This window comes from Schistocerca piceifrons, chromosome 2 (assembly GCF_021461385.2).
Source record: "Schistocerca piceifrons isolate TAMUIC-IGC-003096 chromosome 2, iqSchPice1.1, whole genome shotgun sequence".
NCBI lineage: Eukaryota > Metazoa > Arthropoda > Insecta > Orthoptera > Acrididae > Schistocerca > Schistocerca piceifrons.
The window spans coordinates 562,118,241-562,135,927 of NC_060139.1; the positions used below are offsets into that span (position 1 = coordinate 562,118,241).

Consider the following 17,687-nt stretch of genomic DNA (forward strand, 5'->3'; position numbering starts at 1 on the left):
ACCTTTCAGTAACCTGACACGTTCCACATCATTACGAAGTATCGTATTCGTGATCTATGGAACAAGTACTAATCTAATCTAATCTCAGGAATGAGTTCAATAGGCAGCAACAAAAATTTTTGATCATTTGTCTAATAACATAAAATATCTGACAGGTAGAAAAGCAAGTTGTAAGTCTAACTTAAAATCATTTCACCTGGACAACCCTTTCTGCATCACTGACGAATTTCTGCTTGAAAACAAGTAGCCATTTAAAAATAAAATAAAAATAAATGAAAATAAAAGACCTCCTTGTTTTTGCGTGTAGTTGCATGAGTAGCACTAAATGAATTGTATTCATTAATGTTAACACTGGTCATGTATACATATCCTGTAAAATCATTTCGATAAAAGAATTGTTCAAATGATCTATGGAACATGTAACTAATTAACTAAGTTTTCATAACACTCGCTCGTTGATCGAATCTACGGTAACAAATCTAGCACCAAGCCTCTCTCATTTGCTTCGATGTCTTCCTTTAACCCAAACAGTCGAGCAATACTCAGGAATGGTTCACGTAAGTGTTCTATATGTAGTCTTTATAGGTAAGCTTAGAATTCTCTCAAGAAACAAAACTCGAGCATTCGCCTTCCCTGCTACCGATCTTATATTCTCGTTCCTTTTTCATATCACTTTGCAATGTTCGGCCTAGATATTTAATCGACGTAACTATGCTGACTAATACTGTATTCGAACATTAAACGATTGCTTTCCCTACTCATCTTTACTACCTGATATTTTTCTTCATTTAGAGCAAACTGGCATTCATCGCACCGACTAGAAATTCTGTCTAAATCATGCCGTATCCTTCTACAGTCACGCAACGATAGTGCTTTCCCACAGGCGCAGTTCATAGTTCAAGGTTCAGAGGCGGAGCTCCCTCAAAATATCTATAAAAATATATTTCTCAGTAATGTATTACAGAATTGAAATTATTGGACGCATTTCGAATATTACCCACACGAATAATGACAGTCATCGTTTTTGGAACTGTTGATATCGACCGACATTTTTCGAACAGGTAGTAGCTAGTCTTCAGGCAACGCCTTGTAATGTCCTTTAGCTGTACGTAGTAGAGTCTTGGAGGCGTGGATTCTGCAGATTACAGCTCTTATGGGCCTCTCGAAAGCTGAGCTAGCAGAGGCTGAGGGTGTCCTACCAACTTCCACATGATTTTCACGTTACGCTGCTTACATCAAAGTGGTTTCAAATGGTTCAAATGGCTCTGAGCACTATGGGACTCAACTGCTGAGGTCATTAGTCCCCTAGAACTTAGAACTAGTTAAACCTAACCAACCTAAGGACATCACACACATCCATGCCCGAGGCAGGATTCGAACCTGCGACCGTAGCGGTCTCGCGGTTCCAGAGTGCAGCGCCAGAACCGCGCGGACATCAAAGGGGAATGAACAGTGTGTCTGGAACTTCGCTGTCGAATCCTTGTCTCTACATGTCATTGATGCTTCATTAATCGACGTTTATTAATAACGCTTAAGTAGTAGTTTAGACAGTTTTTAGAGTACCGTACCTTAGTCGGTAAAAACGGAACCCTTATAGGACCACTTTGTTATCCGTGTGCTTGTGTGTGTGCCTGTCTCTTAAGAACCACTTTTGTCGGGAACAGGTAGATGTTATCACGTTGAAATTTATGTTACCCACTAAGAACTATGGCAATGGCACCTTGATGGTGTTAAAAAATTTAAGGTTGTAAAGCAATGCAGTCGAGAGATAAAGCCATTTATGTCACGTATTTTGATGCAAACTCACTCGTCAAAATCAGAGGGTACTTCCTGTTGATCTGCGATCATGAAATATGGCCAAAAGGAAGGTTCTACAGTACAAGTAAAGGGGAAAAAATCCGAAAATGGTTGATTTGTGATTATAACACATGAAAAACTTTTTTTTGTCATTTGTTATCCGATTGTTTGTCTGTCCGTCTGTTAAGACCCCTTTGTCTCAGGAACGGGTCCATGTATCAAGTTAACATATATGTCACATATGCGTTGCGTCGAGTGTCGATAGCGGCGCAAGAAATGTCGACCACAGCAGAGATACTGCACAGCAAAGCTGTATCACGAGGCGCCAATGAGATACTAGGAAGAAGCCTTGCCTCCCGTGCTTCCGAGGCGCCACCGCCGCGCCTCTGCCCTGAAATAGCGTCGCCAGATGCCAGGAGGGCAGTTCTGTTCTAGGTCGGATCTGCCCACCTCCAGGAAGTCCCTGTCGGAGTTACGTCGTTGTGCCACCTATTCGCCGTGGCACAGCCCGTGTCAACCGTCTGGGAGCGAAGAGATTTCCATCTCCTGTGAACCGCACCTACGCATCAACGCTATTAGAATTGTGTCAACAAATGTCTACGAACTGTAGACTGCAGGGAAGCCACAGCAGCACGACCATTTCAAACTTCTTTCAATTCACTATTCATAATCGTGGCTCATTTGCTCTATTCTGAACCGCAAGTCCACGTGTGCAGCTTCACAGCTACAGGCGAGCCTGGCGAGCAAAGATAAGTTTTGTTGTAATTAATAAAGTATTACTTATTCTGAGTGTTCAGATTAATTGTAGTAGTACTAACCACCTCAATGTCCAAGAAGTCGAACACAACGACATACTAAAGGCTACGGTCCCGTGGCGGCGTAAAAAAATTTGAAGCTGCTACGTTGAGGTAGTCAAAAGATACGGCCATTTGCATCAGATATTTTGATGACTTCCCAGAATCGATATCGATAACAGGCAAAGATCGTCCAAATTCTCGATCCCCGGGACCGTTGAACTATCTACATATATGATTAAGTTTGTACAGGTCCCCCGGTGCGCGAGTTCTACTCGTACTTATCCGGATTTTTGTTGTTTCTGTCATTGGCAGTTCTATCCGCTGTAGTAATAAGTTTGTAAACGTCTCGCCAGAGAGCCCTAGAATACAGTGATAATAACGTTAAGTTTCACGGTTTAGCGGGAGATTCACGAGTGAATAGAGGAAACACGCGAGCGAAAAATGTCTCGTTGCCGTCATTAGCATATTTCCTTTTGAGAGTGTATTGCGCCTGAGTCAGACTCGCCCGGATAGCAGTCCGTGTTTGGCCACCGTGGCGTGCGGAAGTCCGTTACGGCTGTGTACAGCGTGGCGCATGTTCACAGCGGAGTGTCTTTTGTACTACAGGGTGTGTCACCTGAACTGTGATGCCATGTCTTCCTCGATGAGGGAGACCTTGAAATTTAGTTTTCAATGGACCACAGAGAGGTCTAACCCTCTCGCTTTCGGAGATGGATGATTAATGAGGTCAAGATGCTTGATGTAGGTCTTTAGATTGACAATACGGTGGATAGTGTGTACGAAAAATGCATAAATAGCGAGTCTGTGAATGAATAGTCAGGGACACCAACGGAGGGTAAAATGTAAGCATAATGATGGATCTGACAGTTTTGAACACGACTGTCTTTCAGCAACCGTATGCAAGTTTCAGTGGAGGAGTAACACAGCCAACTGGTTGCAAGTAGCTGTCTAATACATTGCCCTACGTTTCAGTAGAATGAAAATTTAAAAGCCGTAAAGTTACACTGCGGGAAGGCTGTACAAGGTGTACGTACCAAAGACTGGGACCTTTTTAATTTTTCACTTGAAGATGTCTACTCTAAACTCTGACTACTGCTTTCTCACAATGTAACTTTACTGCTTTTAAACTGCCATTCTGATGAAAGCATCCTTAGAGTTTCGAAACCTAGGTCAATATATTAAACAGTTATTTGCAAACAGCTGATTGTGTTATTTCTCCGTTGAACGATGGGTCTGTTAGCACAGTATCAATAACGCTCGCAAGCCTTGGCTTATGATGTGCGAGAGAGTATAATTTATCATTCAAAGTGACCCTCAAAAAGACCAGAGAAATACTTACTTTATGTGGGACTTTTTACGGTAACAGAGAAGAAGTAAGGTCAGAAAATAATGGCAGTAGAATAAATAACTGAAGTGTAATTGTAGAAGCACATATCCTCTTATGTGACTGTATGCGGTCATAGGGCGTATATTGTGCATGAAAACCACCATCAAATATGCTCTGTAAGCAATTCCATTGAAAATCTTAAGGGGAAATTGTAACTGTAGACGCCCTGTACAGTTGCACATTGAAAAACGTCCACTTGAAGTAATGGCATATGCAACTCTTATGTCAGAGTGGAGTGAGCCCATTATGGGTACATTAGGGTCTGCCAATGGGAGAACTGTAAATGAGGAAGTTACAGGATCCATCAACGATCAGGAAGAGAACCGAACGGAGAGCAACAAATGTGATAACATAGTTAACTCAATTAAGAAGGCTGGTAGTAGCATCACGTGACAAGGAACGCCAGAATGCACCTATGGATGTGGAAGAGAATGCAGAAGATGGCAGTGAGCGTCAGTAAAACTACGGTCGCGACAAGGGAACGGAATAGAGAGCGCAATAACGAACGATCAAAGTAAATCAACAGACGAAACTGCTGTCACCGTCCCTGCCAATTTACGGCAACAAGAACATCAGAATGCGCCCCTGCAAGTGGAAAAGGATGTGCAGATGGCAGCAAACGTTGGTGACTGAAAAACATTGAAACTATGTATTCCGATTACGCAGAAAACTAATGCGATGATGAATCTATGACCGAAGTAGCCACCATGATGGAAAAATACGTGGAAAATGGACGCCCTATCAGACAGTATTCACCATATTTCTGGCGAAAGCACAAACCAGCAACAGTACCTTGTTCAAAACAGATACGGCAAGCAGCGAAGAAGTAGATCAGAGAAACACAAACTCCAATCTATAATCTCAAGAAACATAAAAGGGAAAAGAAGGGTAATGATATTCCGCCAATCTCTGTGTTACATGCCAAGGGATTTCATGAGCTGCGAGAAAAAACCGGCGAGCAAAATATTGCATCCTCGGCAGACGAACCACGGGATAAAGTCTAACTTCGACTGTGCAGTAAAAAGCAATGATACTCTGTGTCTTAGGTTTTCAAATTGACAATACTGTAAATAGAGTGTATGCAAAAATTATAAAAACAACGATGTTTGTGAACGAATAGTCAGGACAACCAATTGTAGTGTACAATTTAAGCCTAATGATGGGGCTGTTAGCACAGTTTCAGGTCTTAATATGGACGATATTGAAATAGTTTGTGTTATTCACCGAGAGTAATGGAACTCAAGTGAATGTGTGAAACACGGGCACACTTTTCTTACTCAATGTGAGTGTTCCAGCGGTGAATGGAAGTGTGGGTCATGGCATGTTCCACAAATGTCCTACCGAATTTAAGGGACCCTTGGCCTGCTGTTTTCGACTGTTTAAAAAGTAGCCGTGGGTGTTAAATCGCCTCTTCCAGGACAGGTAGATGCGCCGAGCCTGGATCGAAACGGTGCTGCGGATTAACGATAAGTTTCGGTGTGCCCGCCAGCCTTGGTGTGGTTTTTTGGAAGTTTCCCATGTCCCACCAGGCGAATACTGGGCTGGTACCCAACTACCACCTCATTTACACGATTCGCAAATTCACTTTCACATGAATAACACTGCACTGAGACAGTTGGCGTACACATACCTCGTGCCGGAGCACCCATGTGCATGATACGTACGTACTGCGTATCACAGTTAGTAGCGAGAACTGACGCAAGTGAAAGTGTATGAGGGAAAAGGGGGATGGGAGGAAGGCACCAAATGATACGTAGCTTGCGTGGAAAAGTGTCCTCGAACTGGCTCTGGCCTTAGTTGTAATGAGTTTCATTTCGTTCGAATAACTGTAGCATATCACGAATCTGAAAACAGCACGACATGAATTCAATGTGCCGTTTATGAGACGAAACTTTGGTACATGATCTTGAAAAAGAACTATTGAACCGTCCAAATTTTAATGAAGTTGTCATAGACTTCGGTGCAGCGCAGAATGGTAGACGTACTAATTTCGTCAACAAAATTAGTTAGGGTAAGCAAAACGTACGTCAATAGGTGATAAGAAGCAATTCATTTGCTATAACTACCCTTTTAGCCTACCAAATGAAGAGCTTAAAAATGGATGGTAGCATTTTTTAAACCGACGTCACGTTTTCCGATACTTCAGCACAACGAACCATACACAAAAATGAGGCGTTTCTGAGAGATCTTTAATGCCTTGCAACCACCCCATCATCCACGTACTGCTTCCTGCGGAGTTCAAACTTCAATGGCCTAACAGATGAACGTCGGAAGGTGCGTGATCCGGGCTATTGGGTGGATGAGGAAGAACAGTCCAGTGAAGTTTTGTGAGCTCCTCTCGGGTGCGCAGACTTGTGTGAGGCCTTGTACTGTTATGAAGAAGGAGAAGTTCGTTTGCATCACTCGGAATGAGACGTCTGCGCGTTCCACCATTGCATGAGTCGCAGCTGTGTGCGGCTGGCCGGCACGCGGGATACCGAACAAGCTGGCGTGGCGATGTTGCGACGATGGCCCGACGACTCCCCGTGCTGCTGTTCACTGCCGCGTCCCTCTAGACATTCTGCAAGCGCCTATGAATACCGCCAAAAGAAACTGAATGATAGCTCTGTACTTGGAACACATCTCCATTACAGACGTCATTTTGAAGGATGCGTATAGCGTAATCACATATTGGAAATACATGAAACTATAGGGGCTGAAGTGAGAACATTCCACGATGTCCCACAACAAATACCGCATTTCTTCAACCGAAATTGACCCAGAAAACAAAAAAAAAAATGCGCGTTACTTATTAAATGCCCCTCATAGTTTGCACAACTGATGGGGAAATATAAATTATTTGAGATGGTCTAGCATATGGTGCAATTTCATTATCGTATATGTCGTAGTTTTTTTTTCGCGGGCCTTTGAAATGTGGGAGGTTTCAAAGGGATACCCTGTATTACACTGGACTCGCATTCTGGAGGACGACGGTTCAATCCCGCGTCCGGCCTTCCTGATTTAGGTTCTCCGTGATTTCCCTAAATCGCTCCAGGCAAATGCCAGGACGGTTCCTTTACTTCCCTAATCCGATGAGACCTCGCTGTTTGGTTTCCTCCCCCAAAGAACTCAACTCCCTGTATTATTTTTGATAACAATAGACTTCTTTTGACAATGAAAGCTCTAAAATGCTTTATTATTCCAGTCTCTGATCACAAATGAATTCTTTAGACGATGACCGGTTTCAGTCTGTAATGACCATCTTCAGATCTAAAATATATAAATATATACATCTAGTGAGCAGTGTGTCTTTTAACATAAAACAGCAATATGTATCACAATATACTGTCATACATTAGGGAAATGTACAGATAAAATATGGTATAAAGTACCTTTTTTACACCATGTCCTAAAGTGACATGGCCATAATGGTATAGTCAAAACATATAAATATAATCAGCATAGCATCGCCACATAAATTTAAAATATGGTGTAGAATAGGCCACATCGTCCACATAGTGATTATTGCCAACTAGGTACTGAGGTACAGTAGTATCTAGAAATCTGTTTGCCTACACCTTCCCTAGATGTCGCTACTGTGGATTTGCTTATATGTAGTCATCATTTACGCAAAAACATAATCTGATAAAAGCACATTTGATAAAATGCATGTAGCAGACTTATTAACATTGACGACTATCACAGAATCCAATTGTGATACATTAAAAGATGAATACAGTTACCTATGTAAAATTATTAAAAAAAATGTATGAAGAGTATAGGTCCGACCCTTTTTATGGTGAATTTACGGTCAACAATCAATATAGCGTAATACATTGCCTGTGGCAACCTATAAATTACTTACGAAAGATAAAATGTCTATATGACAGCTGAAAAAGAGACAGATCAATGAACAGCGCCCTCTGTTGGGTCGGCCGCTAGGATCTTATGCAGGCGCGACCCGATCGTAAGAACTTAACCAATAGAGGGCTTTACATACATCGTGACATGTCTCCCACAGAAAACTTTTAAACAACATATAAGCATTTAATAAATAAAATTATTTAGTTTGGCTATACATTCCATGAGTAGGTAGGAGATAATCAGTTACAAGATTAGACCGACTACTGTGCGGAAGTAAGGGAAATGTCTTCTGTTCTCAACATAACTCATCAAGTAAGGCGATTATGTCGCAGTTGGTGAAAATGAAAGCTCTCTTTGATTGTACTAGACTGCTTCTTATGTCCTGTTTGCTTCGTCCGACAGTCGTTTTTCCTCCAAGAAAGCAGATATTTTTTAGTTCCTCAGTGAAAAGAAAAGGTGGCATTGGGCGACTTGTGTCTGCGCAGGGCGAGGCGGTGTCGCTGGCGGCGTACAGCTGCGGCTGGCACGAGGCGGGTGGCCGGTTCCGGCGTGCGCTGCGCATCCTCATGAGCCGCGCCCAGAAGCCAATCCTGCTCACCGCGGGCAGGGTCTACGTCATCAACAAGGCCACCTTCATCTCGGTCAGTGGCACAGTATGTAGTATGCAAGTAGCGAAACGCTCCCTAGTTCACTGGACAAAATGTTAGTCACCCCCTTAAAGGAGGACACTGGTAGCTTTATAGCGTTGTAGGTGGCGTAGAACTAGTACTAGGCAGTCATGTGACCCTCCAGTGCTGATGTAATTCATCGCAGTGAAATGGGGTAATAAGCACCTGTTTATGGAATCAGCACAATAATACGGCTCGCCGTTGAGAGGTGACGGAATAGCGGAAAGGACCTATCGTCTCTGGACGTGGATGTCAAATGAAAACGAACACCCTCCACAACGGGTACATGGAATAATTCCACTCAAAAATAATCACCACACGCTTTAAGACATTTATCTAACTTGGAGACTAGACAATCAATTCTTGTTTTCTAGAACGTGGTCAGCCACTGGTGGATCCACAACCACACGCACTCTTGGACTTCCTCGTCCGACTGAAACTGGCATCCAGGCATGTCTTTTTTCTGATTGCCAAAGATATGACAATAAAATAAGGTGTTCAATGATCTGGGTTATACGGAGGATATTGCAGTGTTTACCAACCGAATGGCCGAAGCGTATGGCCTTCGTCCAACTGCCAATGTCGGGGCGGCCATTATTGCACAGCAGGATGATTCCGTGTGAAGCATTCCGACAGTCCAAGGGCAAATGGCAAAGCCCACAGTGTAAACATCCACTTCTCCCCTCCCCCCCCCCCCATCCAAAGAAATCCGAAGCTGTTCACACAAGTTCAGGTAAGATCATGATGACCTCCTTCTTCGACTACAGGGGCCCTCTGCTGGTCGACTTCCTCGAGCGTGAACCACATCAACGCGCAGCACTATGAAGACCATTTGCAGAAGCTGTGAAGCGCCATAAAGTCAAAACGCCCAAGAATGCTATTAGATGGAATCATCCTGATGCATGATAACGCCCACTTCCACATTGCTAACTGCAATGGCCTTTTCGTTGGTATCCGAAACTAAATACTCATTGTATGTGGTTTCCTTTCCAATATTCGCTCGGAAACAGGAATTGATCGTCTCGTCTCCCGGTGGGATAAGAGTCTTAACGCGATTACTTTTGAATAGTACCATTCCATGGCTTCTTGGTTCCGGGTGTTCAGTTTTCATTTAACTGGACCTCATTTATTGGTGTATCAACAAGGACACTCTGGTGTGTCTACAAGGAATGGATTACCACTCGTAGTCATGTAACGTGGAGCCAAGAACAAACTGACACAGACCGAAAACGAGTGTCCAACTTTGTCAGTGACAATAGGTTTCAAACCCAACAAGAATTATTACTGTCAGTGAATACAAGTCCTTCTGAGTCAGTTTCCGAGCGAATCTAGCAAAGGAAACCACATACAATGAGTATTTGGTTCGGATACCTACGAGAAGACCATTGCTCACATCAGCACATGGAGGTGCCCATCTCCTGTAGGCTAGGCAACGCATTGCCTCAATGGAGACAAGTAGTGTGTCCAGGAACTTGTGGTATTGCCTCTTTCCAAATGATGTAAGGCGTCCTCAAGTACACCGGTGACTCAGTGAGGTATACAGGGTGTTACAAAAGGTACGGCCAAACTTTCAGGAAACATTCCTCACACACAAAGAAAGAAAATATGTTATGTGGACATGTGTCCGGAAACGCTTACTTTCCATGTTAGAGCTCATTTTATTACTTCTCTTCAAATCACATTAATCATGGAATGGAAACACACAGCAACAGAACGCACCAGCGTGACTTCAAACACTTTGTTACAGGAAATGTTCAAAACGTCCTCCGTTAGCGAGGATACATGCATCCACCCTCCGTCGCATGGAATCCCTGATGCGCTGATGCAGCCCTGGAGAATGGCGTATTGTATCACAGCCGTCCACAATACGAGCACGAAGAGTCTCTACATTTGGTACCGGGGTTGCGTAGACAAGAGCTTTCAAATGCCCCCATAAATGAAAGTCAAGAGGGTTGAGGTCAGGAGAGCGTGGAGGCCATGGAATTAGTCCGCCTCTACCAATCCATCGGTCACCAAATCTGTTGTTGAGAAGCGTACGAACACTTCGACTGAAATGTGCAGGAGCTCCGTCGTGCATGAACCACATGTTGTGTCGTACTTGTAAAGGCACATTTTCTAGCAGAAGTCAACATTACCTTCCTTCAATTGGGCCAACTGGCGGCGAATCGAGGAAGTACAGTACATACTGATGAAACTAAAATGAGCTCTTACATGGAAATTAAGCGTTTCCGGACACATGTCCACATAACATCTTTTCTTTATTTGTGTGTGAGGAATGTTTCCTGAAAGTTTGGCCGTACCTTTATGTAACACCCTGTATAAACCGCAGTGTTTGCAGGGTGTCATTCATGTCGGTGGTAGGTGCGTGAGCTGTGTGATTTTTGGGGTGTACCATGACTTCGGACCATTCACTCATACTAGCGTGAACATCAAGCAGGACGTTTATTTCAACATCTCGGTGACGAAGCGTTGACCCTTCTTCTATATTTTGACGATAAATATCCTGTGGACACTCCCATCTTCCAAGAAGACAACAGCCATGTAAACACGGATGCAAGCATACGTTCCCTGTCTGATGAACACTCAGACAGTCTACCGCCACTCGACTTGCCCAATAGGTCACATATTGTCTGCTTGGAACAGCACTAAAATGTAGCCGTGATTATGCCTACAAGGTGGTATCTATACAGGGTCCAATTATCGATGAGTGGTTTCAGCGAGATATACCTTATCTGAAGAAATATGTCGACTTTCTTCCTCGCCGAACTGTGGCGATTATCACAACTAGAGGCGGTGTTACGTGGCTTCTGGTGGAGAGTAATGTTTTTGTCTGGTATATTTATAATTAATTATTTTTTGAGCGCAGTGCTCCACACTCCGTACTGAGAGTGGCACTTAGTAACGAAAATATGGTGTCCCTAATAAATAACAGCTACACTGCCTGACAAAAAAAGTGAAGCACGCAGAATACATGGTCACATGTCAGTGCACACATAACACCAGTGGCTGGTATGAACATGAACAGAATTGCAATTATCTGTGAAAGGTACAACAGTCACCACAGATCATTACTATTGTTTGTGTTTGGCTTTGTAACAAGGCCTGGAAGGGTAATAAGGGGTATCAACAAAATCAGATGTTGATGATCGCTATGAAGGAAACGGAGATGCCACATGCTCGTGTGAAACAGTCTTACAAGTAACTCATCCAGTTTGAAATGGGCCTCATTGAGGCTCTCAGTTTGGCCAGCTGGTCGAATCGTGCAATATTCAGATTTATGAGGTATTCGGATGTAACAGTGTCCTTCTATTGGACAGCATGGGAACATGAGTCAGGCATATTCGTCGTCAAGGCTCTGGTCAATCAGGTCTGACCACCAGTAGGGAGGATCGCTATATTGTGCACCAAGCACATCGTAGCTCCTTCACATCTGCGCTACCACCCGAAAACACGTAATGGACTCGCTGAAACATTCTGTGTCACACCCCACGGTTGGTGAGAGAGTAACAGCAACCAGACTAGGGGAATAACCGTCCCATTGTTGTGCTACGGTTAACATAACAACGCAAACGACATTGTTTCAAGTGGTACCATGCCCAGGAAGTTTGGAATGCTGATGAACGGCATCACATTGCGTTCAGCAATGAATTTGGGTTATGCACCACCCCGATGACCATTGTCAGCGAGTAAGGTAGTGACGTGTGAAGGTCGTATTCTTCCAGTGTTCTGAAGAGGCATAGTGGTGTTACTCTAGGTGTCATGGTAGGGAATTAATCGGGTATGACTTCAGGTCATGGCTGGTAGTGATTGAGAGAACTCCGAGGCTACAACGGCACGTCACAGACATACTGTGTCGACATTGTTATTTCTTATGCGACATTACTGTGATGCCATTTTTCAACAGGAGAATACTCGTCCACACATGGCACGGGTCTCTAGGTATTGTCTGAGAAATATTCAGATTCTTCAGTGGCGAGCAGTATTCCAAGATCTGTCTCCGATAGTATATGTGTGGGACCAGTCTGGATGTCAACTTCATACCTGTGCCAGCATCCAGGGTATAAAGTACCAGTTACAAAAATTGTGGGACACTTTGCCTCAAGAGAGGATGCAATGGCTTTGTGACATACTTTCCAACCGAATCGTGTATGCATCCTGGACAGACTGGGTGCAGCATCATACTGATAAGTCGGCTCATATTGCCAAGTTCTTTGTAAATTTTAGTCCATTTCGTACCACTTAAAATAACATGACATATTTTCCCAAATTGTCAAGTTTCATTTCGTTTCCACTTCCCCTCCTGCGTCAGTTACTGTTTTTTGCTAGGCAGCGTATTTGATTATAAGATATTGACCACACCATGTATGTTTTCACTACAGTAGTTATTTATTTTATTTATTTATTCCAGTGTGTTATGTATGATGGCAGAGTGACTAACTCCACATCAGGACATCACTTTTCCATTCTCTTAACCGACCTCGTATTTCGGCTAGTTGTGCACGTATTTGTTATGGTTGTGCAGAACTCTTATTAAGATGATACCATATGTTACTTTAACCCCCCTATCATTTCTGGAATATAATATGCTATAAGCGTAACTATCGTTATTGTGACGTAGTTTCATAATGCGCAAAGGGGTGAAATTAGCTAATTGATATTAATGAAATAAAGTGCTTAGTTTAAAATAAAAGAACAGCCTACGGAATTAAATGACTTATTTTAAAAACAAATTTCATTGCATTGTGTGTTAAATGACCTATGGATAGAGAGAACTCATTTTTCATTTCATGTTGTGTAATGCAATATTTAAAGAAATGGAGCCCACCCACACCCACACTTGCGTGGTGTCCACGAAGTTGTACTGCAACATCTTCGAAAAGCTTAGTGTTTCCATTGAGGAGTTACAGGATGCGGGACTGTCATGTTCTCCGTACATCTGGTGCGACCCTCCACTAATACGATTCAGCCTAGGAGATAGTAGACAGAAAGTGGTTAGCGAATTGCAGGTGTAGGGCAGTGGAAAAAAGTACCACATCAAGTGCCGTGGAAAAAAGTCCTCTCCAGCAGTCTGGACGGGTAGTAGGGCTATGGACGATTTATGCTGCCAGCGACAGTTCACGCACAAATGTAGGGATATGTTAGTGGAGGGCAGTTTACCGCTGTTGCTAAACACCGACGACGTCTCCTGAACCCGTTTCTGGGTCATCCTGTCTGTAACATTTCAAAGTCATCATAAGAGAACTCAATTTGACTGTAAAATCAGCTGGTCGGTACAGAAAGACCTGTGGAGTGCATTGGAAAAAAAACTTTTTAATTAAGTTGAATAGTCGCATATTGGTGAGTTCCATAATTCTCTCACAATGATTTTTGTCACTTTTAATCATATATCTGAGTCCTTCTGTGAAATCTTTGACATGCTACTGCCGTTACTTTTCACATAATTGGTTTTTCAGTCTCAGTGTTACTTTTGAATCATCCAGTAGAAACACACTGCCACAGGGACCGACAAAGGCAGCAGAGCTGGTGACACCTCTTAGGGAAGGATCCAGATTTACAAAATAAATTTATCTACTGTTCATATAAATGCTGTAATAACAATGTACTGACAAACAGTCTGTACTGGTGACGTGTCTTATCTCTTATGATATGTCAATGTGCATTGCGAGTTACTAGGAGCGTTCAGTAAATAACGCAACACTTTTTTGCTGAAAGCAGGTTGGTCTTATTCAAGTCTCCAATACACAACGTTATTCCCTACCCTTTTGACTACAAAACCCTGTTTTTAACCTAATCTCCGTTCAATACGACGGCCTTACGCCACTTTACTGGAAGGGCATATGCGCCCACATAGTCTCACTCTAATAGTCGATGTCGGAGCCAACTTCTTGCTGCGCCACTAACCTCCCCATCATCTACGAACTGCTTCCTGCGAATGAGTTCTCCATTGAGACAAAAGGAATGGAAGCTGGAAGGTGCGAGATCCGGGCTTTAGGATGGATGAGGAAGAACAGTCCAATGAAGTTCTGTGATCTCCTCCCGGGAGCACAACTTGTGTGAGGCCTCGCGCTGTCATGGAGAAGGAGAAGTTCGTTTGCATTTTTGTGGTAAGAAACATTTGCGGGGCTCACAGCTGCGTGCGGCCGACTGGCGCGAGATCGGACAGGTTTGCGCGACGTTGCTGGGATGATGTTTTGTTTTAGGGCGCAAAAACGTTGTTGCGATGACGACCGACGCCTCGTCCAACGACTCACCCTGCTTTTCTTTACTGCCAGGTCTCCACTGGCATTCTACAAGCGCCTACAAATATCTACGACTCTCTGGTTTTCAGCCAAAAAGAAAAAAAAAGAAGAAAATCAATGACAGCTCTCTGCTTGGAATGCACCTCCGGTACAGACGCCATTTTAATGGCAGCCACCTATCGGAAATTCAAGAAACTATAGGGGCTAGAGCAGGAATATTCCACGATGTCCCAAAACAAATTTCGTATTTTGTCAACCGAAACTGGCCGAGAAAAACAAGATGTTACGTTACTTATTGAACGCCACTTGTATTTTTGTGACATGGCTCAGTTACTGTCCTGTACAGTACTTCGTGTGAGCAATTTTTCTTTCAGAGGCACCGTGAATATGTGCCAGAAGTAAGGGTAAATTCATAGGCATGTTTGCTCCTATAGATAAGTAAGATTTAAGGCCCTGGTTTTATGGCTTCGTAAATCCAGCAAGAGCAGTAGATACCAACAGTCCAATCTCTACAAAGGCCACTGTTTTTAATATGTTTTCTTTACTTCTTTACTGCGTACATCGACTTTTTAACTGAATGTACTGACGGGTCTAGTCAGAATGATACTCACTGCGTCTGTGCTATTTTTCCCGATATTCACCATCTGTCTTCCAGAGAGTTTTACAGTTTATGATGCAGACTGAATGAAATTCAGAGGCCACTGCAACAAATGAGAAGACTTCACAGCTGAAGTATCCTGACACAGGGAAAGTTCCACACCTGTGGAAGATTGTATAGTATAGTATATTGTTGGTCATGCCATGCTCAAACATGCTATCGTCTGTCTGGAAGAATGAAATGCCCATGACTGAAAATACAAAACGACAAGCTGCTGAGACGAACCTCTTGCCAGCCACTCTGATGGCAGCGACTTCTTCTGACGAGACAAAAAAGAGGCCATTGAGTTATTACACATATTGTCCTTACAAAGGGACGACCAACTAAAATGGGAAATTTGTGGTATTTTAGTTCTGCCACAGCATATTTTATCTGGATTCGTTTTGCGTGATAACGAGAGGACGAATCTCAGGTTACTGTAGGACCTAGCTTGTACCTTTTTTTGACACTGTGAGAAGTTTATGCTGTATTTTAAAATTCTGTGTTGTGTTAGATTCCTCCATAAGACGACAGAGTGGACATTTTTATTCTGCTCTCTTGAGGCTATCGCATATTCCTGTCAGTAGTGAGCTCGCGTCATATATCTGGCGAATTAACTCAACTTTTTTCTTGTTCTTTGTGACAGAGTTTACATTTTATATGGATCACTTTGAGGGCGTGTATGTGTGGGGGGAGGGTGTGTGTGTAATGCTTGGGAGGGATCGTATGGTGTGAGTGAAGCGACGATAGTTTTAATAGCGGCTCGTCTATTTTCCTCTATGCCGCGTTTTTAATCTCACGTATCCCAGGCAACGATTAGATCAACATAGGTGCCCCTAACTGTGCTGCTGAATGTACTTAATGGACATAATCATCATTTTTATATATAAAACTCCAATGCCTCACAATCACGAAATATGCCTTAAGAATAACAATTTTCTTTAAGCTTCTCATGACAGCATTAAGTTATGAGAAAAATTTTTACTGATCTTATCTCTCTTGCAGCTGATGAACGCCGCGTATTCGTACTACGCACTGCTTAGGCAGTTGAACAGCCGCTGAAGACGGGGAACACGTCGTGATCATTTCCGTAGCACAAGAAATTCACGTAGGTGTTACCAACTATTGGATGCGCGTTACACGAAATATATTTCTGTGGTAGACAGAATGAACTAGTGTCAGATTTATTGAGATTTTTGCCGATGCTTGTCAGAAGATGACCATTAACACAAGGACGAAGAAAAAAATAGACATTATACAGGGTGAGTTTTTCCACCGTGTAAAAACTCTAGGGATTGATCGATGAGAGGATACGGAACAAAAAAGGTCTAATGAATGTCCGGAAGTGCATTGTTTCCGAGCTAGAGACCATTCATTCAGTCATACATTGTTACAGACACTGTGGTCCAATACGCGCTGTACCATGCAGACACAGTTACAGTATGTGTTGAATGTGGTTTCCATGTGCCTCAACGCATGTGTGTACGCGCTGTAGCGTGTTCTGTCTCACACATTCACATCGGCCAGGCCGAATGCGAACAGTGTCAAAGGCGGCATGAATACGCTGCTCCAGTGTCTCCAGTCTGGAATGGGCTCTGCATACACGATACTTTTGAAATGGCTCCACAAGCGGAAATCGCAGGGGTTGAGATCCGATTAACGAGCAGGCCATGGCGGATCCCCTCGTCCGATCCATCGACCAGGGAAGACATGATTGAGATGTGCCCGGACGTTAACGGCGAAGTACACCAGTTAGACGACGTGGAAGGAAGACTGGTGCCAAAATACTGTCGCTAAGTATCGCAGTCCACACATTCTGGCTGCACTGATGCTGATGATTCTGCATACTATCTCACATATGACTGTTATGAAAGCTGAAGATACAACTCCGCTTGAAGGTGGCCTCATCTATGAATACGATGGATGACACAAATCCCGGAATCGAGGTTTCCTGGTGAAGAAACTATTTACAAAAATGCTCCCTATGTGGAAAGTCTCGCTAGTAAGCCCTGCACACGCTGTTGAGTTATAAGGGTAGTAATAATTACGAAGAATGTTCCACACGGTCGTCTGGTTTACTCTGTGCTGGCGGACCAACTGCATGGTACTGACACGGCGGTCATCTTCCACAATATTAATCACATTTTCCTCCAAGTCTGGTGTCAGAACATTTCGGGAACGTCCGTAATGATTTACTGCTTTCTGAAACGATGCTGAACACTGTTGCAAACATTGAATGCTGCGATTGTTGTCGGCGGGGATAGGTCTCCTGATACAACCTTGCTGCCCACGGCCCGTTGCCATTTGCCTTTCCGGAAG

At 43.3% G+C, this 17,687-nt stretch overlaps 1 protein-coding gene across 1 annotated transcript in view; it reads left to right on the plus strand.

Annotated features, from left to right (window-relative positions):
- LOC124777841 (odorant receptor Or2-like) overlaps positions 1 to 16,767 on the plus strand; it is a 77,145-nt gene extending 60,378 nt beyond the window's left edge. Inside the window, exon 4 of the mRNA XM_047253377.1 lies at positions 16,374 to 16,767. Within this exon, the coding sequence (XP_047109333.1) occupies positions 16,374 to 16,430 (57 nt within the window). The 3' untranslated portion in view covers positions 16,431 to 16,767. The remainder of the gene's footprint in view (positions 1 to 16,373) is intronic.
- The last annotated feature ends 920 nt before the right edge of the window (positions 16,768 to 17,687 follow it).